This window comes from Oryctolagus cuniculus, chromosome 6, assembly GCF_051225735.1.
Source record: "Oryctolagus cuniculus isolate XC-2025 breed Fujian yellow rabbit chromosome 6, ASM5122573v1, whole genome shotgun sequence".
NCBI lineage: Eukaryota > Metazoa > Chordata > Mammalia > Lagomorpha > Leporidae > Oryctolagus > Oryctolagus cuniculus.
In genome coordinates, this window is record NC_142872.1 from 98,302,291 (window position 1) to 98,325,612 (window position 23,322).

A 23,322-nucleotide genomic window follows, 5' to 3' on the forward strand; every position below is an offset into this window, starting at 1 on the left:
AACCCCGGGTTCTAGTCCCGGTTGGGGCGCCAGATTCTGTCCCGGTTGCCCCTCTTCCAGGCCAGCTCTCTGCTGTGGCCAGGGAGTGCAGTGGAGGATGGCCCAAGTACTTGGGCCCTGCACCCCATGGGAGACCAGGATAAGTACCCAGCCTCTGCCATCGGATCAGCGTGGTGCGCCGGCAGCAGCGCGCCGGCCATTGGAGGGTGAACCAACGGCAAAAGGAAGACCTTTCTCTCTGTCTCTCTCTCTCACTGTCCACTCTGCCTGTCAAAAAAAAAAAAAAAAAAAAAAGAATAGAGCAGTAACTTTTTTTCTATATTGCCTATTTTATTTGTTTTTGTCTGTTGTGTTTGTACATGTTGATAGGTAATTCTAGTTTAAATTATAATATAGCATTTATGATTAGAGGCCGGTGCCATGACTCACTTGGTTAATCCTCCACCTGCGTCGCCAACATTCCATATGGGCACCAGGTTCTAGTCCCGGTTGCTCTTCTTCCAGTATAGCTCTCTGCTGTGGCCTGGGAATCAGTGGAGGATGGCCCAAGTGCTTGGGCGCCTGCACCCGCATGGGAGACCAGGAAGAAACACCTGGCTCCTGGCTTCAGATTGATGCAGCGCCGGCCGTAGCAGCTATTTGGGGAGTGAACCAACAGAAGGAAGACCTTTCTCTTTCTCTCTCTCTCTCTCTCTCTCTCTAACTCTACCTATCAAATAAAAAATATTGCATTTATAATTAAAAGAAATTATATACCACATATTTCCTCAATTTCAAGTATCAGGTATGAAGCAGTGTCTTTAACTTCGATTTAGATAGAACTGACTCCTTGCTAAGAAAAATGAGTGATTTAGTATTTACTACCCCCTGTTCACCACCTATAATTGAAATGCAAACAGTTTGACTTTTTTAAATAATTGTCAGGGATAAATACTGAAGGTATAATCTACAGGTTTAAAGCAGCTGGTATGGTCATTGCAAATTAAGCAGTGATAATTTATGAATGGGCCAGTCATTTTCCCATAAACATTTGCCTGCATTTCTGATCTCTTGTAGCATTTGTTATAGTGCTTCTTGGTTCATAGTTTGTGTTCAGGCATGGTCAGTTAAAGGTACATTTTAAAATATGATAAAAAAAAAAAACTATCTAATGCCACCACAGAACTGTAGGGAACATTCTGTCGTCCATGTTCCAGCCCTGTGTCATACTGCTGTTGTGTTATTTGGTGGGAATGTCACACATGTCAGATGGTGCTCCTCATTATGGTGAAAAATGAAATAAAAGGTGCTTTTTCTCCATTACCTTTTATCCTGAAATAGCTAAAATATATACACTTGGCATCAAAAGAACAGGGTGTTTGCCTTTTTTCTCACTTGGTTTGAAAAGTGTGGTGCAGACAGGCTAAATCCAGCTGGGAATTTTGTGTCACAAGCATTATTAGCCATGCAGAGTTGAAACCCCTGTCTAGAGCTGACTGTTGGGCATATTTTACGAGTAAGGTTAAGCTGTGAGCCTATTTCTCTTTGTATTTCTTTCAATCATCTCCTTTGAGGGTTATGGCAGCTGCTTATTGACTAAGTGGCTTTTTAAAATCAGTGATACATTTTGATTTGAAAGCATCTGACCCTGTTTTAATCAAAAATTTGAAGTTATACACATGGAACTCTGTATATTAACAGCTCAAATGTGTAGTCCTACTTTGCTATTTATCCAAGTGATTCAGATAAGTAACATTATACTCTGCCATTTGTAATATACTCTTTAAATCAGATTTTTTAACTTTTATTTAATGAATATAAATTTCCAAAGTACAGAATATTGATTACAATGGCTTCCCCCCCATAACGTCCCTCCAACCCACAACCCTCCCCTTATCCACTCCCTCTCCCCTTCCATTCATATCAAGATTCATTTTTGATTCTCTTTATATACAGAAGATCAGTTTAGCATACATTAAGTAAAGATTTCAACAGTTTGCTCCCACACAGAAACATAAAGTGAAAAATACTGTTTGAGTACTAGTTATAGCATTAAATCTCAATGTACAACACACTAAGGACAAAGATCCTACATGAGGAGTAAGTGCACAGTGACTCCTGTTGTTGACTTAACAAATTGGCATTCTTGTTTATGGCATCAGTAATCACCCTAGGCTCTTGTCATGAGCTGCCAAGGCTATGGAAGCCCCCTGAGTTCACTGATTCTGATCATTTTTAGACAAGGCCGTGGTCAAAGTGGAAGTTCTCTCCTCCCTTCGGAGAAAGGTACCTCCTTCTTTGATGACCCATTCTTTCCACTGGGATCTCACTCGTGGAGATCTTTCATTTAGGTTCTTTTTTTTTTTTCCCAGAGTGTCTTGGCTTTCCATGCCTGAAATACTCTCATGGACATTTCAGCCAGATCCGCATGCCTTAAGGGCAGATATTGACATTTCAAAATTTCTCTTCAGTATTAACTCTCAGTGTATTTGCTGTGCATAGATTCTAGGATGTTATTTTTCAGAATGTAAAAATAAATGCATAAATGTTTGTGAACTTAAATTCTGTAGCTAATTATGTTTCATTATTTCTAGCATATGAACATGTAATATTTTTCTATGATAATGGTTTCCCAAAATATTTAGCAACTATTAGAGGTGGGCATTTGGTGCAGTGGTTAAGACACTGCTTAGGATATCTGCTTCCAATATCATAGTGTCTGGGTTTGAATCCCAGCCCTTGGTCCTGACTCCAGCTTCCTGTTAATGCATAACCAAAGGAGAGAGTAGTGATTGCTCAACTGGTTGAGTCTCTGTGACCCGTTCGGGAGACCTGAATTAAGTTCTCAGCTCTCGGCTTTTGCGTGGCCCAACTCTACCTATTGTGAGCAAGGGAAATATTTCTGTGTCTCTTTCAAATAAATAAAATACATAAACATTTTAATGTGACTATTAATAATAAATGAGAACATTTAAAAATCTGTACTGCTTTTTGCAATTGCCATTCTGAATAGTTTAATAAAAACATTCCATTCTGACGTTTTTCTCACTTGTTTTCCCCAAGCACATAAGAATCTGAATCTCCAGAAACATGTTATCCTTGTAATGTCCACCCTGAAAGACCTACCCCATGTTTGACTCTGCTAGCCTGCTTTTCAAGTTAAACATCCTTAACAACTGAAAAGAGAATAGGATGCTTCGCCTAAGCAATAAGCACTTTGGTCTCTGTTTTATCTAGTGGGTTATATACATTGTGTAAAAATCTTGAGGAAAACTAAAAGCACACACTCCCCTTGGTGAATCTCCACATGCAGAGATCAGTGAAGCCTCCTTGGTTTGACACCTAGAAACAAAGGACTTACCACATTTTGATAATTCTTATAAATGCTTAGACTTGAAACAGCAGTATCAAACGTTTCTCTAAATATATAATAACATTTAGCTCTTCTTCTCATTGGCTTTTCTTTAAAGTTAAAAGAAAAACTGAAACTTTTTAAAATTAAAGTTTTGAATCATTTCACATGGACAATATTCTTCATATCATAATGTTTCTGGTACAGAAACAGATGGATAGACCAATGGAACAGAATTGAAACACCAGAAATCAACCCAAACATCTACAGCCAACTTATATTTGATCAAGGATCTAAAACTAATTCCTGGAGCAAGGACAGTCTATTCAATAAATGGTGCTGGGAAAATTGGATTTCCACGTGCAGAAGCATGAAGCAAGACCCCTACCTTACACCTTACACAAAAATCCACTCCACATGGATTAAAGACCTAAATCTACGACCTGACACCATCAAGTTACTAGAGAACATTGGAGAAACCCTTCAAGATATTGGCACAGGCAAAGAATTTCTGGAAAAGACCCGGGAGGCACAGGCAGTCAAAGCCAAAATCAACTATTGGGATTGCATCAAATTGAGAAGTTTCTGTACTGCAAAAGAAACAGTCAGGAGAGTGAAAAGACAACCGACAGAATGGGAAAAAATATTTGCAAACTATGCAACAGACAAAGGGTTAATAACCAGAATCTACAAAGAGATCAAGAAACTCCACAAAAACAAAACCAACAACCCACTTAAGAGATGGGCCAAGGACCTCAATAGACATTTTTCAAAAGAGGAAATCCAAATGGCCAACAGGCACATGAAAAAATGTTCAAGGTCATTGGCAATCAGGGAAATGCAAATCAAAACCACAATGAGGTTTCACCTCACCCCGGTTAGAATGGCTCACATGCAGAAATCTACCAACAACAGATGCTGGCGAGGATGTGGGGAAAAAGGGACACTAACCCACTGTTGGTGGGAATGCAAACTGGTCAAGCCACTATGGAAGTCAGTCTGGAGATTCCTCAGAAACCTGAAGATAACCCTACCGTTCGACCCAGCCATCCCACTCCTTGGAATTTACCCAAAGGAATTTAAATTGGCAAATAAAAAAGCGGTCTGCACCCTAATGTTTATTGCAGCTCAGTTCACAATAGCTAAGACCTGGAACCAACCTAAATGCCCATCAACGATAGACTGGATAAAGAAATTATGGGATATGTACTCTTTAGAATACTATACCGCAGTAAGAAACAACGAAATCCAGTCATTTGCAACAAAATGGAGGAATCTGGAACACATCATGCTGAGTGAAATAAGCCAGTCCCAAAGGGACAAATACCATATGTTCTCCCTGATCGGTGACGATTGACTGAACACCAAGAGGGAAACCTGTTGGAGTGAGGTGGACACTATGGGAAATGGTGGCTTGATCAGCATAGCCCTGACTGTTAATGAACAACTAAATACATTATACCTCTTAGTAGTTTTTTTATCTGTTCTACTTAATATGACTGGTTTAGATCTGTAATTGATGCACAGTTATTCTTAAGTGTTGAAAATTAACTGAAATGTGATCCCTGTTGAACATGGTGGTGGGAATGGGAGAGGGAAGAGATGTATAATTTGGGACATGCTCAGGCTGACTTGCCCCAAGTGGTGGAGTTGGAAGCATACCAGGGGATTCCAATTCAATCCCATCGAGGTGGCATGTACCAATGCCATCTCACTGTTCCAGGTGATCAGTTTCAGTTCACAGTTGGTCATGGTGAAGGGACTGGGAGTCAAAGGGAGCACATAGACAAGTCTAGTACCTGCTAACGCTAACTGATGGAGTAAATAAAGGGGAGAGTGATCCAACATGGGAAGTGAGATACTCAGCAGACTCATAGAATGGCAGATGTCCTAAATAGCACTCTGGCCTCAGAATCAGCCCTAAAGGCATTCGGAGCTGGCTGAAAAGCTCATGAGAGTATTTCAGGCATGGAAAGCCAAGACACTCTGGCAAAAGATCTCTGCGAGTGAGATCCCAGTGGAAAGAACAGGCCATCAAAGAAGGAGGTACCTTTCTCTGAAGGGAGGAGAGAACCTCCACTTTGACTATGACCTTGTCTAAACAAGATAAGAGTCGGAGAACTCAGAGGATTCCATAGCCTTGGAAACTCATGACTGGAGCATAGGGGGATTGCTGATGCCATAGACAGGAGTGTCAATTGGTAAAGTCAGCAACAGGAGTCACTGTGCACTTACTCCTCATGTAGGATCTCTATCCTTAATGTGCTGTGCATTGGGATTTAATGCTATAACGAGTACTTAAACAATATATTTCACTTTGTGTTTCTATGGGGGTGCAAACTGTTGAAATCCTTACTTAATGCATACTAAACTGATCCTCTGTAAAAAAAAAAGAAAAAAAGAAAGAAATTATCAATTCCCAACTTGACTCTCACTGGGATTAAACATGACAATAGGTCTAATCTGATTTCATCATCATTTTAAAAAATCATCTATTATTTTTCACTTTATGTTTCTGTGTGGGAGCAAACTGTTGAAATCCATACTTAATGTATACTAAGCTGATCTTCTGTATATTAAGATAATCGAAAATGAATCTTGATGTGAATGGAAGGGGAGAGGGAGTGGGAAAGGGGAGGGTTGTGGGTGGGAGGGACGGTATGGGGGGAAAGCCATTGTAATCCATAAGTCGTACTTTGGAAATTTATATGCATTAAATAAAAGTAAAAAAAAAATTAAAAAATCAAAAAAAAAAAACATATTCCACTTTTCGAAGATCTGATAAAAATCTATGGACTTTCATTTATTGGTTGATTGGATTTTCAAAATCTTTGGTCTTCTGGTTGATTATTGTCTTAGTCCATTTTCTCTGACCATCACAAAATGCTGAGACTGGAGCTTTAGGAAGGAAAAGGTGTATTTGGCTCAGTTTTGGAGGCTGAGAGTGCAAGGTCAGACAGCAGCATCTGCTCAGCATCTGGTGAGGACTTCACAGTGGTTGCCATCAGGCTGACTGTGTGTGGAAGAGGCCACATGGCAACATAGGCAGCTAGAGAGTCACCGACCAGTCACTCTGTTTACAGTCACCAACTCCATTGTAACTAACCAGAATCCCAGGGCTACACTAATTCCTTCCAAACTCCCATGACTCAACTGTCACCTAGTAGACCCCACCTCTTAATGATTCTATCACCTCTCAACATTTTCATACAGGAGACCAAACTCCCAGCACAGGAAACTTTGGGGAACACACTTAAATCATATCTAAACCACAATAGTCATTTACTGGACTATCATTTATAGGCAGGGTCACATTCATTTCAGGGCATGATGTAACAGCTATAACTATACCACTATAGGATGTATGAAACCTAAAGCCAGCTCTTGTATATTGCTTGCTAAGTCTACAGTAATGCTGATGACAGAAGGGTTGTTCCATCCTCTTAAGAAACTTAGAAGTGGTGGCAAAGCTGAATACTAGAAGGTTATTCTTTAATGCTAGTTTTAGAGGAATAATTAGGGTTCAACCCTTTTGAGTATAAAGATAATTTAATATATTTCTCATACTATCTTAATGAACAAATACATATTTTTAAGCAACTTTATAGTTGGTAAAGTTTTCGGTGATGTGGGGTAGTGGCAAGTGCACATAGTTTACAGCTCAATATCACAGTTATCCAATTCTCTGGTTTCTGCACCACACCCAGCATTCAAAAGGCAACCTTCAAGGTCATCCAGTTGCTTGCTGATCAACCGCCAGTGAGAGAGTAGGAGCAACTTTGCCTCCCTTGTCAGAGACGGCAGATTGGCTCATTGATTTCATTCCATCATAGGACCTACTCTCCATCACATGAATTGAAGACATAATCCAATATAAAAGAATACATAGAACTTCAGGCATATCTGGTTGTTAAAGATTTCACCACCTATGGCGTTCTGAAAGTAAAGGTATCTGCACACTCCAACCCCAGCCCAGGCTTGTTTTCACTACATTTTCTTTAGACAGCTTTGGATCCTTCAAAATCAAAAATTTTATCTGCAAAACCTGTGGATCTTAATTGATTTGTTGAGTATTTGACATTACCAAATGGGCCTATAGACAGAGAAATAAATGCCTATGTTGAGCCATTAAGTGAGGACTTCAACTCAGGGTTCTGCTTTGACTGGACCATGCCTGCATCAGTTTTTTTTATTATTATTATTATCCTCCTCCCTCTCCTATTCTCCTTCTTATTTTTTACTAAGATCTATTTTCAATAACTTTATTCACCTAACTTTTAACCTTTCACTTAAGGTATACAAACTACATGCATTTCGTAAATATAAATTTACTAAGTAAAGAGTTCAACAAATAGTATGAAAAAACTGTTCCTCAAAAGTTGAGACAAGGGTTATTCAAAGTCATCCCATCTCAAAGGGTCAATTTCACTTCTATAGATTACCTTTTAGGTACTCTGTTACCACAGATCAGGGGGAACATATAGTACTTGAGATTTTGGGACTGGCTTATTTCACTAAGTATAATATTTTCCATTTGCATCCATTTTGTTGCAAAAAAAAAAAAAGATTTAATTTTTTATCACTGGTGTACATATCCTATAATTACTTATACCAGTTTTCAATTGATAGACATTTGGATAGATTCCATATCTTACCAACTGTGAATTGAGCTGTAATAAACATGGGGGTACAGATCTCTCTTTCACATGCTGATTTCATTTCCCTTGGGTAAATTACCAGGAATGGGATGGCTGAGTCATCTGATATGCTTATATTAAGATTTCTGAGGTATCTCCATGCTGTCTTCCACAGTGGTTGCACCAGTTTACATTCCTACCACATCCTCACCAGCATTTTTTGTTTGTTGATTTCCTTGTGAAAGCCATTCTAAGGGGGATGAGGTGAAACCTCTTTGAGGTTTTGATTTGTATTTCCCTAGTGATCCTGAGTATTTTTTAATGCATCTGTTGACCATTTTGATTTCCTCTTTTTTAAAATTTTTAAATTTTTTAGAAAACTTTTATTTAATAAATATAAATTTCAAAAGTACAACTTTTGGATTATAGCAGTTTTTTCCTGCATAACCACCTTCCCACCCACAAACCATCCCATTTCCTACTCCCTCTCCCATTCCATTCTTCATTAGATTCATTTTTAATTATCTTTATATACAGAAGATTAATTTAGTATATACTAAGTAAAGATTTCAACAGATTGCACCCACACAGACACACAAAGTATAAAGTACTGTTTGAAGACTAGTTGTACCATTAATTTGCATAGTATAATACATTAAGGACAGAGATACTACATGGGGAGTAAGTGCACAGTGACTCCCGTTGTTGATTTAACAACTGACATTCTTATTTATGACTTCAGTAATCACCCGAAGCTCTTGTCATGAGCTGCCAAGGCTATGGAAGCCTCTTAAGTTCACAAACTCCAACCTTATTTAGACAAGGCCATAGTCAAAGTGGAAGTTCTCTCCTCCCTTCAGAGGACTTCAGGGCCTTCTTAGATAGCCCCTTCTTTCCACTGGGATCTCACTTACAGAGATCTTTCATTTAGGGCTTTTTTTTTTTTTTTTCGACAGTGTCTTGGCTTTTATGCCTGAGAAACTCTCATGGGCTTTTTAGCCAGATCTGAATACCTTAAGGCTGATTCTGAGGCCAGAGTGCTGTTTAGGGCATTTGCCATTCTATGAGTCGGCTGTGTGTCCTGTTTCTCATGCCGGGTCGTTTGTTCTTTTTTAATTCTTCAATTATTGTTAGCGGACACTGGTCTTATTTATGTGATCCTTTTGTCACTTAATCCTATCTTTATGATAAATTATGTACTTAAACTGATCACTTTAACTAGTAAAATGACATTGGTACATGCCAACTTAATGGGATTTGGAGTCCCATGGCATGTTTCTAGCTCTACCATTAGGGGAAGTCTGAGTCAGCGTCTGCCAATCTGAATATTACTTCCTTCTCTTATTCCCACTCTTATTTTTAACAGGGATCAATTTTCAGTTAACTTTAAACACCTAAGAATAATTGTATGTTAATTAAAGAGTTCAACCAATGGTATTAGGTAGAAAAAGAAAATACTAAAAAGAATAAAATAGTAAGCTGTTCCTCGACAGTCAGAACAAGGACTGATCAAGTCATTGTTTCCCATAGTGTCATTTTCACTTTTACAGGTTTCCTTTTAGGTGCTGTTAGTTGTCACAGATCAGGGAGAATATATGAAAATTGTCCCTTTGGGACTGCCTTATTTCACTCAGCATGATGTTTTCCAGATTCCTCCATTTTGTTGCAAATGACCAGATTTCATTTTTTTTAACTGCTGTGTAGTATTCTATAGAATACATATCTCATAATTTCTTTTGGATTTCCTCTTTTGAAAAATGACTTAAGTCTTTTGCCCATTTCTTAACTGGGTTGTTTGTTTTGTTGTTGGTGAGTTTCTTGAGCTCTTTACATATCCTGCATATTAATCCTTTATCAGTACCATAGTTTGCAAATGATTTCTCCATTCTGTTGATTGCCTCTTCACTTTGCTGAACGCTTCTTTTGCACTGCAGAAGCTTCTCACTTTGATATAATCCTCTTTGTCAATTTTGGCTTTGATTGCCTGTTCCTCTGGGGTCTTTTCCGAGAATTCTTTGCCTATGCCAAAATCTTGCAGGGTTTCCCTGATGTTGTCTAATAATTTGTTGTCATCACATCATAGATTTAGGTCTTTGATCCACTTTGAGTGGATTTTTGTGTAAGGTATATGATAGGGGTCTTGCTTCATACGTCTGTATGTGGAGATCCAGTTTCCCAGCAACATTGTTGAAGAGACTGTCCTTGTTTCAGGGATTGATTTTAGTTCCTTAGTCAGAGATTAGTTAGTTGTAGATACATGGATTGATTTCTGGAGTTTCTATTCTGTCCCATTGGTCTATCCATCTGTTTGTGTGCCAGTACCAGACTGATTTGATTATAACTGCCCTGTAGTATGTCTTGAAATCTGGTATTGTGATGCCTCTGGCTTTGTTTTTATTGTATAAGGTTGCTTTAGCTCTTTGGATTCTCTTGTGTTTCCATATGAATTTCAGCATTGTTTTTTTTCTAGATCTGAGAAGAATGTCTTGAGTATTTTGATTGGTATCATATTGAAACTGTAAATTGATTTCAGACATTTTTGTATTGATTATTCCAATCCATGAAGATGGAAGATTTTCCCTTTTTTGTGTCTTCTATTTCTTTGTTTAATGTTTTATAATTCTCATTGTAGAGATCTTTGATATCCTTGGTTAAATTTATCTCAAGGTATTTAATTTTTTGCAGCTATTTTGAATAGGATTGATCTTAAAAGTTTTTCTTCAGATGTAGCATTTCTGTGCATACAAAGGCTATTGACTTTATATCATGCCACTTTACCTAACTCCTTTATGGGTTCCAGTAATCTATTAATGGAGTCTTTTGGATCCCTATCAGTTCTTGATGTGGAATTTGAGTTTGAAGAACAGTTATTTCTGTAGAAGATTTGGCTGCCACTCTAATAGACTCTTGAACTTTGATATTTTCTCAAAATGAGATTTTTGCAATGAAAACTTGCTTAGAATGTACAATTGAAGTATTTCTTTCAGGTTGGCTGGTACTGGCATGGTTCTGAGACTCCTTTGTGCATGACCCGCAATTCCTTTCCTCTTCCTCTTCTTTCTCCATCAGTTTTTAAAAACAACTGACGTTACCACTGATAACTTTCTCTTCTGAGAGGTTTCTTCCTCAATACTTTTTTGTTGTTGTTTTCAGATTTGGCTCTAGAGGAAGGTTATGTCTCCTTCAAGCTGTTAAGTACTGATAATTCACATAAAAGTGTATTTTTTTTCAAAAAAAGTATTTATTTGTAAAAGGGAAAGAAAGAAAGTGAGCTCCTATCTGCCAATGCACCCACCATATGTCTTCAAATGGCTGGGGTGGGACCAGACAAGTTAGGGACTAAGAACGCAATCCAGCTCTGCTACATTAATGTCAGGGACCCAAGTACTTGAGCCATCTCCACTGCCTGTCAGGGTCCGCATTAACAGGAAGCAGAAGTCAGGAGCCTAGACTCAGGAATTAAACCCAGACACTCCTATGTAGGATGCAGGCATCTTAACTGGGGTCTTCACTGCTAAACCTAAGCCAGGCCCAGGAATCCATTTTATTTAGCTGATTATTCTGTATAACTGTATATTGGCAGCTTTAATATTGTTCTGTTGCAGTTGAAACTTCTTTAAATGAGTGCCATTATCTGACTTTGATTTTGCAGGTGTCCAGTAAATCTCAAAAGAAGGAGGAGCTGAATATATGACTTCCTACAGGTTTGTCTGAGGTAAGGGATCCTTTTGCACAAAGTGGAGGTCTCTGCTTCTGACTCAATATCAATCACACTCTTAGAGTGTGCTGCTTCCCTCAGAAATTTCATTGTTGAACTTAGTTGGGTTGCATCTTGGGCTCAGAAGTCACGTTTTGTCTTTTGTGAACCTGTAAAAATGCCAGGATTCTATTTTGTTGTTGTTGTTATTGTTGTTGAGAATGTGGCATGGGAAATTCAAGGGGTAGGCTGCAGCTTCCTGTCTTCTCTCATGTCCTCCATGGGCACAGCTCTTACTTTAAGGCACATCCATCTCAACGATGTTGATGTTAGGAAGACTTCAGACTAAAATATTCAGTAAATGAAGTTTAATCCACCAAGAAGCCACACCGTGGGCTGAATTGGAATAATCCCTGGAGTCTCAAATTAATCCTTGTTAGACATAAGTTCCATAATGTCATCAGGAAGTTTTTCAGTTCCTAGTTCTTGCAATTTCCCTTTTATGGCACCCTGGATATTGCAGCTGTACCTGGGTACAGACCCTGGGTCATCAGAGTTCCAAGGTTACCAACTTCAGCTCCCAAACCCTAGCTAGCATTGGCTGTTTATTCTGGCTACATGATGTTTAAAGTTAAAGGTTTCTTAGATGTAACTTGATAGGTTAAAAAAAAGGTTGCTTCCTACCATGGCCAATGACTAATTGTTTTGGAAGCATCCAGCTAATTTTCAAGCTGTCTTTTAAGCTTCATAACCTTTAAAAATCAGCATTTAAAATAAATCTATGACCTAAATACATTTAACAGATCAAAAAGACTCTGGGCATCACTTATATGTACTAATATTTACATCTAGTTCTCAAAGTGTATATTTTATTTTCACCATATTTGTTCAAATCATCATTGCTTGAGATCAGATATCTGAATAATAAAATGATATTTAGGGGTACAGTGTCTATTTCAGTTGAATTAAAAGAAACAGTGCTTGTTTGAATTTTTCCAGCTTACACAATATCATTCATGGTCTGGTAGATTGAGGTCATAACAAATGCATGAATGAATTTATGTTTGAGAAGTTTGGAAACAAATTGTAAAGAAATTCTGTAATATGTACAATAGCTGAATTTTTAAGATAATCTTTGGTTCTTATTTTTCTTAATCTGAATAAAAAAGGAAAAAGAATCCTTTAAACAATGATTATTCTTTTTTTAAGATTCATTTATTTATCTGAAAGGCAGTTTCAGAGAGGCAAAGGCAGAGAGGGAGAGAGAGAAAGAGAAAGTCTTCCATCCGCTGATTCACTCCCCAGATGGTTGCAATGGCTGGAGCTGCACTATTCCAAAGCCAGGAGCCAGGAGCTTCTTCCGGATCTCCTGCATGGGTGCAGGGGCTCAAGGACTTGGGCCATCTTCCACTGCTTTCCCAGGCCATAGCAGAGAGCTGGATTGGAAGTGGAGCAGTGGAGATTCGAACTGGCGTCCATATGAGATGCTAGCACTACAGGTGGCAGCCTCACCAACTACGGTACAGCGCTGGCCCCGTGATTATTCTTCCAGATCTTTCCAAACAATACAATCTTCCCTATAGACTAGTTTTTATTGAGTGCTTAGTGCAGAGTCACTGTTCTAAATATTTTACCCATACTAACTCATTTAATCTTTCACAAAACTTTATGAGGTATGTACTCTTTTTGTTCCCATTTAACAGTTTTAAGTATCTTGTTTAAGGTCACACACCTGGAAACTGGTTAGACTCTCTATGATTCAGGCAGCCTGAACCCTTACTTTCATTATATCTGATTTTTATTTGAGGAACATCACAATTTGAGAAAAGAGCACAAGACCCAGAAGCAGACTGCCTTAGTTCACATTTAAGCAGTGTGGTTCTAAACAAGGTGCTCAACCTGGAAGTTTCAGGGTTTCTTTCCTAAAACAAGAATGAGAATAATAACTAAACAATAAAAATAAACAAATATAATGAGAATAATCAAAGCACCTGCCACATACAGGTTTTGAACCAAATGAGTTAAGGGTTTGGAGCAGTGCCTGATACATAGTAAGTTTTCTTAGTCTTTCTCATGTTATTATCACTATTATTTAATCTTCCCATGTCAAAATATCAAAAATGGTTACAAATAGTCAACAATGATGATTTATTCTAAGAGAGACATAATGCTCCATCAATGTGTAATTATTTGAGTCTGAGGCAAAAATCAAAGCAGTCATTTGGTCTAACTGTTAGGACATCAATTAGGACACCCACATTGCATATTGCAGTGCCTATGTTCAAACCCTGGCTCAGGTTCCAATTCCTGTTTCCTGCTAATGTGCACCCTGGGAGATAGAAGGTGATGGTTCAAGAACTTGGATCACTGTCACCCATGTGTGAGACTTGGATTAAGGTCCTGACCCCTGGCTTTGGCCTGGCTCTGGCCTGGCTCAGCCCAGACCATTGCAGACATTTGGGGAGTGGATCAGCAGATAGTGGACTCTCTCTCTTGCTATCTCTCTTTCTCGCCATCTCTCTCTCTCTCTCTCTCTCTCTTTTGACAGGCAGAGTGGACAGTGAGAGAGACAGAGAGAAAGGTCTTCCTTTTCTGTTGGTTCACCCCCCAAGGGCTGTTGCGGCCAGCGCGCTGCGGTCAGCACACTGCGCTGATCCGAAGCCAGGAGCCAGGTGCTTCTCCTGGTCTCCCATGCGGGTGCAGGGCCCAAGGACTTGGGCCACCCTCCACTGCACACCCGGGCCACAGCAGAGAGCTGGCCTGGAACAGGAGCAACTGGGGCAGAATCCGGCGCCCGATCGGAAGTAGAACCTGGGGTGCCGGCGCCGCAGGCAGAGGATTAGCCTATTGAGCCAGCCAGCTGTCTCTCTTTCATAAATACATTTTAAAAATTGTTTCAAAAATGATAAAGCTTTGAAAATTACTGACAAAAATTTTAATCAGGATTTTCTCTAAATATGAGTATTTGTATTGTACTATATACATTTCAATATTTGGCTAGTGAGATCCAGAAGTATTTTGGGGGCGTAAGCTTCTATCAGGTTGACACTTAATTAACTTCCAAGAAAATTATGTAAGTAATTGGTAGCATATAAAAATTTAAGTTCTTTATATATATAATCTCTTTTATATTAAGCAAATCAGTTTTCTTTAACTTATTTCAAAGCATTTATTGAGTTGGGATTGAGTGTGCATGATATTGTCTAACACCTGAAGGTATGAATATGTAATCACCATTCTAGGGATGAAGAAACATCAGAATCATTTAACCAATAGGAATTAGAGTCAGTATTAAGGGAAAAGTTGTTTTATTGCAAAGCACAAAATCTGTTGTCCATAGTAATCATAGTTAAAATCATAAAAAACAACTACCACCCAGATTGAAGCAGTGGAAGAAAATACAGAGTGGTGTTGTAGTGACACTTCCGTCACTGAGAGTAAGATCATTCAACTTCTATAGGACACAGAATGAAGACACAAAATTACTTCTCTATAGCAAATTGTACCAGTTTTCTTGCAGTCTCATTAAAGTCTGTGATGCTTACTATTTTCACTGAATTTTGCTGTTTGATTTATGTATGGCTATTCATTGAGCATCTATTGTGTGTATCACAATATGCCAAGAACTAAACAGGACAATGAAAGGAGAGAGGCTGTAATTCTTTGTATCACTTGGGACTGATGATAACAGTGAACATGAACCTCCGAGGGGAAGGAGGTGGTAAGTCACAATGACCACAACAGGCAAAAGTACCAGATGATACATACAACTTTGTGTGCCAGTTCGGAAGATGCAAAGAGAATTAGAGCATTAGAGAAGACTTCAAAGTGGAGATGCCAACTAAGCTGAGCTTTAAGAGAAGAATGTCATTGATATTTTGAGGGGGTTGCATTGAATCTGTAGATTGGTTTGAGTTATATAGATATTTTAGGAATAAGCATGAGATGTATTTCCTTTTGTGGGTGTCCTCCATTATTTCTTTCACCAGTGTTTTATAATTTTTATATGCATGAGGTGAACTATTTTTCATCTGTAAAAAGCGATGAAATCCTGTCATTTGCAGCAACATGAACGGAATTGGAGGACATGATATTAGATTAAAAAAAAGCAGGCACAGAAAGACAAATATCACCACTTGTTCTCACTAATTAGTGGAAGCTTAAAAAGCTGATCATATAGAAACAGAGTAGAACAGAAGTCACTAGAGACTTGGAGGTGAAGGGATGGAGAGAGAATAGTAATGGGGTCATTAATGGCCATTCCAACAAAGTTAGAGGGAGGAAGTAGTTCTAATGTTTTATAGCACAAGAGCAGAACTATCATCTGTAATAATTTATGATGTATTTCAAAATAACCAGAGGAAAAAGATCTCAATTTCCCAACACTTAGAAATTATACTATTTGAGGAGATAGAAATGCTAATTATTCTGATTTGATGATTATACACAGTATACATGCATTGAATTATACTACTGTAACCCATACATAACTAAAAATCAAATTTATGAATTAAAAAATAATTTTTTAAAAAAATGTTGGAGGGGTGAGCATTTGGTAAAGAGGTTAAGAGACCACTTCAGATGCCCACATCTTATATAGGATTCCCAGGATTTGAATCTGAGTTTCACTCCCAGTTCCAGCTTCTTGCTCATGTGCAGCTGTGAGCCAGCAGGTGATGGCTCTAGTACGTGGAATTCTGCCACCAATGTGGGAAATTCAGATTGGGTTCCCAGCTCCTTGCTTTTATCTAGCCCAACCCCAACTATTGTGGGCATTTGAAGAGTGAACCAGCACATGGAAGATATCTCTCTTTCTCTACCTCTGTCTCACTACCTTTCAAATAAAATAAATAAGCAAATAAAAATTTAAAGAAACAATAAAACAAAAGAGAGAGAGAAAACATTCAGGGTGCAAGAGAGTATAGTTAGAGAAAAGGTTTGGAAAATCATAAAATGTTTTGATGAAAAATGTTCTGATTTGAATGAAGTGAAGAATACCAAATCCAATGCCATAAAACTTTACCCCTGTTTTTTTCCTCTAGGATATTTATACCTTTAGGTATTATGTTTAGGTCTTTAAAAACCCATTTAATTTTTTTATATAAGGTAAGGTCCAACTTCAGTCTTTTGCATGTGGATATCTAGTTTTCCCAGTACCATATTTTGAAGAAACTCTCCTTTCCTTAATGTGTAGTCTTGGCACCCTTCAAGAAGAATATTAAGGATAAGTTAGATTAAAGAGCCAGAAAATTAGATTTCATATAAATAAAAGGGAAAGCTTTAAAGCCTTTAAGCATGGATATGAGGACTCACAGTTTTATTTTAGGAAGATTAACTTAACAGGGTATGTTAGTTTCAACTTTAGGAGCTGGAGAGAACAAGGTGTCATTGATGGAAAGTAGGAAATTGGGAGGAGTGGACTGCCCCCCCCAATTTAGATTTATAATATTTAATTTGGAGAAGAATGGAAATGCATATTGGGAGGAGTAGAAGAGATTATGTCAATTTATCAGCTACCTACGTGATGAAGTCAGGATGAGGGTGAGATTGCAAAGGGGACTGTGTGAGGAAAAAGGGTCAAGGGCATGCAAGGCAAAAGTAACAGAAAGGAAAAAAAGTGGAGAAGTAGGAGATGGCAGTGTTCAGGGTAGAGGGAGAAAAAAACTTCAGACAGTGAATAACAACCCATCGAATTGTACTTTTCCTGAGTACAGGTAAGACAACCTGTTTATCTCAATACTCCCCACAATGAGCATGGTACACTATGCCCCACATTCTTGACACTCATAGTGCTCACTGGAGATCTACACTTAGGACTACACTAAGTGTGAAGGGTATAAAGACTGAAACAACCATTTGTTTGTATTCTCAAAAGATGCTTGGGTAATGTTGCTCTTCTGGGAATTTCCAGCCTTTCTGTTTTAAGGAAAACAAAGAACAAAGATCTTTTCCATATTAATAATGAAGGTACAGACAACGTTGTTTCTAGGCCATGTGTTCTGTTGTAGCAGGACTGTAACATGTTTGTTTTCATAATATGACATATTGTCACTCAGCATTCTGCTAGTTTTATGAGAGTGAATATGTTTGAGAATGTGAGAGATAGCAGGAAGACAGAGGCATAGATAGCAAGAAGAATTCCTCTCTAAAATACCTAAGTCCAATGTGGTAGGTGCACACAATCAACTCAGCTATTGGAGGCCCTGTGCAGTATGGACATACAGGGGCTGGTGGTGTGACACAGGGATTAAGATGTTGCCTTTAAGGCCAGCATCCCATATTGGAACATCATTTTGAGAACCAGATACTCTACATCTGATCCATCTTCCTGCTAATGTGCCAGTGAAAGCAGCGGAAGATGGTTCAAATACATTAGCCTCTGCAAGGGAGAAGAGACCAAGAAGGAGTTCCAGGTTTCTTGTTTCAGCCTGACCCAGCCTGGCTGTTGTGGCCATGTGGGAAGTAAGCGAAGGAATGGAAGATCTTCTTTCTCTCTCTGCAACTGCCTTTCAAATAAATAAAAAAAAATTTAAGTGCACATATGGCAACACAGTTGTATCTTGTAGCCCCAATGTTCAGTAGGAAGAAGTAAGAAACAGAAAGGAGCCATAAAACAACATCTGTGTAGCTACAAGCATTCCAAGCAACACTGTTCACATAACAACACAGGGGCACCCACAGAGCCAAAGACACATTCATTACAGAAATTCTCCTGTGCAAAGTGAGAATCAGGTTGAAGGAAGAAATAAAATAAAACAAGAGAAGGACCTTGATAAGATTAATGATGAAGTATGTATTTAATTCATACTTTGCACCAGACATCAAAAGAAAAAAGGGTGTATATGATGGAGGCATTTTTGCAAATCTCAAAAAACTAAATGCAACAAAAGGCTTATACAACAAGCACTGAGCAATGAACATATAAAATTTATATTTGTTATGACCATTGGCAAAAAAAGACAGAAATAACATATTTTCTAGGATAAAATTCATGCATTCTATAAGGTTTATTAGTTGGACTTCAACTCATGACTTAACATTATATCAAGTGTGCTGGGGCCAGCAAGGGATGGTGTGTTGCTGTTTATTAGTGGGACCAAAGTACATAGTGTATCATCCATAGGTTGTTCCAATACACAAGACTTTCCACCTGGGAGCTCTCAATCTAAGACTTGAGACTACTCTATAAGGCATTAAATATTTGAGACTAAGGCATCATATATAATTATCAAGCAAGAATCAGGATTGTCAATTGTCTTCATTCAATCTTAATAGTTACATATATTACTCCTTATCATTAAGCCTATGTGTTCTTGAAAATTAGATTTTTATGCATTCATGTAATGAAATTGCCTTTTATTTATGTAAAATCCAACTGGAATATAGCAGCAAAAATTTTCTAATACGTGGTGGTTGGCAGAAAAAATATATCTATATATATGTTCTGCAAACCACCATGTATTGGAAATCAATCAATCAATTTATCTATCTTAGAGAGAGAAAGAGAGAGAGATTTCTATTTACATAGACTGCAGGAACAATGATTTCCCATGTAGTAACATCAACTAGGTTGCTGCTGCTACTTCACTCTTTCCAAATTGGAAATTAGATCTAGTTAGCCATGCCCCTATAAGTTCTATTGAAAGTCTGGGTAACTTTACTTAATGTATGCTAAACTGATCTTCTGTATATAAAGAGAATCGAAAATGAATCTTGATGTGAATGGAAGGGGATAGGGAGTGGGAAAGGGGAGAGTTGCGGGTGGGAGGGACGTTATGGGGGGGAAGCCATTGTAATCCATAAGCTGTACTTTGGAAATTTATATTCATTAAATAAAAGTTAAAAAAAAAAAGAAAGTCTGGGTAACTAACACTAAGTGTTGTGCATTTTGGTCTTTACTGCTCTCAACACAGAATTCCATTTACTATTCATTTGTTCCAGTTGCTCTCTTTTAAACTTGTCTTGAAAAGAACAATGATTATCTTCATCCTCTGTCTCAGAGATGATCTCCATCTTCTGGATGATGAGTTTAATCAGGTCATGCTGTTTTTCCAAGAGAGAAGTGAGATCCTTCAGCCTAAAAAGACAGACACATTTCAGGGATTTATTTTTCAATTCTTCTTCTAGCTCTTCTGAGTGTCAGAAGTTGTAGATACTAGAAGTTTTCTGCATTGGATTAATTGTATTCAGGTTATAGCCTCAATCCTTCCAAGGAATACATATTTTTGAAGTTTAAGTAATTTTCTCAAGTTATACTGTTTATTTATTGCCAGTCTTTTTTTTTCTTTTCTTTTTTTTTTTTTTTTTTTTTTGACAGGCAGAGTGGACAGTGAGAGAGAGAGACAGAGAGAAAGGTCTTCCTTTTTGCCGTTGTTTCACCCTCCAATGGCTGCCACGGCCAGTGCACTGTGGCCGGCGCACCGCGCTGATCCGATGGCAGGAGCCAGGTGCTTATCCTGGTCTCCCATGGGGTGCAGAGCCCAAGCACTTGGGCCATCCTCCACTGCACTCCTGGGACATAGCAGAGAGCTGGCCTGGAAGAGGGGCAACCGGGACAGAATCCGGTGCCCAGACCGGGACTAGAACCCTGGGTGCCAGCACCGCAAGGCGGAGGATTAGCCTAGTGAGCCGCGGCACCGGCCACCAGTCTATTTTTGTTCCCAGTGTGCAGATAAGAAACTATTGCACAGAAAGGTTAATCAAGTTTTCCAGGGTCACAAGGTTAGTAAAGAGTTGAAAAGAAGTTTAAACTCAGGTAAAGTAACTTAATGTCCTCATGTTTAACCACTGTCCACTGCATGACTTTTCCAGGAATCTTAAAACCTTTCAGAGTTTTGTATTATGAATTCAGACAGTTCATGAAGAATACAGTTGATGATAATGACCCCAAAAGGAAACATATTAGCATGTTCATGTTCATTTATTTAGTCTTAGGAAAGACTAAATAATGATATAGTTAAGTCTAAAATATATCTTATGATTATCAATATGCTAGCAACATCTGTCAATGTAGCATGACTTAATATATGAAAAAATAAACACCTATATACACTGTGAGTATAATCTTATACCATGCATCATTACTTAACAATTTTAAATTTCTTAAACATAGATAGAAGGAAAACTATATACCGGTATTTCTGCTTCAGTATTTCCATTTCTAAACATGTGTCAGTATTTGGCACTTCTTGTCTGGTTTCATTGATGTAAAAAATATATTGAAGTACACACTGTGGGATAAAACATAATAGTTAAATGGAATTCAATCAGGAACCATTTCTTGAGCATGTGCCAGAATTCAGCCATTGAGACAGATTCTCTAGCACAAATATTCACCAGCCATGGCTCTTAAGAAACTCACAGTCTGCTATGGGAAATAGACATGTGAAAACCATAAAATGAAGTCACACATTTTATAAAATAATTTTTTAATGTACAAACAATACATAAGCAGTAAAAAGGGGTAGGGAATTGTTTAGGAAAGGGCTTAAACTGAATGTTTTATAAATTCTCATGAAAAACGTCCATGTTAGGAGGTCACATTCCATGCAAGGATACTTCTCTAAATTTGCTCTGTATCACTATAGAACACAAGTGAACCAATCAACAAATTTCACATGGGGAAATGTCTGAAGTGTTACTTTTATAAAATCTTGCTTTAATTTAGTATCTTTTAAATCATGGGTGGACTGGGGGAGACCCAAGAGCAGATGTGAAATGATGGAGGAGATAATTCTAGTAGTGAGGGCCAGAGATCATGACTTGCAAAGGCACCCAGGAAATCAAATGGACCAAACACAGGGATTAGATGGGAGCAGGGAGGAGGGATGTCAAGGATGGCTCCTGCTCCTGTGTGCCTGGCTTGTAGAGGCAAATGAATGGTGTTGACATGAATTGCAGTGAGGAAGTTCAAAGAAAGATGAGGATTTTTCACTCTCTTCTTGTGGGGGATGCAAGGAAGGAGACAAACATGGGAGGAGTAAAGTTCAGTTTTGAACATACTAAATTTAAAGCAATTTGAGACAAGCTAATGAAGATGTCAAGTAGGTACCTGCATATAGACAGGAGCCTGAACTTAACAGTGAGCACTAAGCTAGAGAATTCAACTGTTGAGCATTCTATGCTTAGGTAAGTAATTGCAACTGTGGATATGAGTGAACTGGAACAGGAAGATATTGAGGAGTTAGGAGAAAGCTCAGGCTTATAATTAGGTCAACTTTATCATTTTATGAGTACACAAGGGAAAACTGATCTGCTAAGAACTCATGAAGAACAGTCAGAGATGGGGAGTGGGAGCCCATGCACGATTAAGTTTAATATTTAGAACTCTGACTCTTAGTATGATCTCTTTTCCATTATAACACAATGGCTTGCTGTGTCTTTGGTCACTTAGTATATTTTTAATAGTGGGAATACCCCATGTAATCATGCATATGCATATTTACCCTTCATTATATGTTCTATATATGCACTTAGATACACATATTTTTATGTACATACACACAAATATATGTAGTATTTTTAAATACTTTTTTATTTGAAAGACAGAGATACACAGAGATAGGGAGAGGGAGAGGAAGAGAGACAGAGAAATCTTCCATCCTCTGGTTCACTCCCCAGATAGCTGCAACAGTCAAGGCTGGGCTAGGCCAAAGCCAAGAGCCAGGAGCTTCATTCGGGTCTCCCAGGTTTGTGCAAGGGCACAAGCAGTTGGACCATCCTCCCCTGCTTTCCCAGGCCATTAGCAGGGAACTTGATAGGAAGTGTACCGGGAATAAAATCGGTGCCCATATGGGATTCTGGCTCTGCAGGCAGTAGCTTAACCCACAGTGCCACAGTAATGGCCTTTTACTATTTTTTAAGCACAACTATTTCCCACTGGAAGAGTAGACTGAAAGTCTATAAAATGGCAAACTGAGGAATATACAACCCAACAAATGACTGTCAAGCAATACAACATTTTATGTTTTTATTTGTGAGTTGTACTTACTGATAATGTCCCCTGATATCTGGGTCTGTTGGGATATACAATGGTGGATTCCTGATCCACTTTGCGTAGGAACCAGAGTGGCAGCTTTTTCTCTAAGCTAGTATGAAGTTCCACCTAAAATGTATTTTGGATTTATTTATAGAATCAGTCATTAGTATCTAGGATTCTTATACTATGCAGAGACAATCATTAGCACACAAAATAAAAACTGATTGCTGTGTCCCAATTTATATACAGCTAGGCTGGTCAGGTTTCCTTAGTCCCTGGCTCAGGCATCTGCCCCTACCTCTCAGAAGCTGTCATCCACTGGAAGAATTCAGTTGAAGTCAGAAAACATTTTTTGTTTAAAGAGCGGGATCAATTTTAAGTTAGCAAGTTTTTACTGTTTGGGGATTGTGATAACATTGGAGATGTAAAAAAGAAAAAGTCCATACTCTTGAAGCTTGACATTACTGTAAAATGTGCACCACTGGGAAGGGTGAAGGACATAAACACATACCTAAAGCAGGAGAGAAGAAGGAGCACTCCACTGAGGGAATTCAAAGCTAAGCAGAAAAAGAATGAAAACTAGCAAGTCTGAGTATTCAACACAGGGTTCATGCTGGGTTCTCAGGAGCAAACTGACTTTTAAAAAGGATTTATTTATTTGAAAGGCTAAATGACAGAG

The 23,322-nt window shown here is 38.4% G+C and overlaps 1 protein-coding gene and 1 long non-coding RNA gene across 3 annotated transcripts in view; one reads left to right on the top strand and one right to left on the bottom strand.

Moving 5' to 3' along the window:
- Positions 1-23,322, top strand: part of LOC138849922 (uncharacterized) — a 277,914-nt gene that overhangs the window by 215,819 nt on the left and 38,773 nt on the right. For both annotated transcript variants that reach the window (XR_016235738.1, XR_016235737.1), the window contains exon 3: positions 11,621-11,683. This is a non-coding gene — a long non-coding RNA (uncharacterized LOC138849922). The remainder of the gene's footprint in view (positions 1-11,620; positions 11,684-23,322) is intronic.
- Positions 18,439-23,322, bottom strand: part of TRPA1 (transient receptor potential cation channel subfamily A member 1) — a 67,643-nt gene continuing 62,759 nt past the window's right edge. The window contains 4 exon segments of the mRNA XM_008255655.5: positions 18,439-19,542; positions 19,544-19,742; positions 20,798-20,895; positions 22,656-22,769. Coding sequence (XP_008253877.4) covers positions 19,327-19,542; positions 19,544-19,742; positions 20,798-20,895; positions 22,656-22,769 — 627 coding nt within the window. The 3' untranslated portion in view covers positions 18,439-19,326.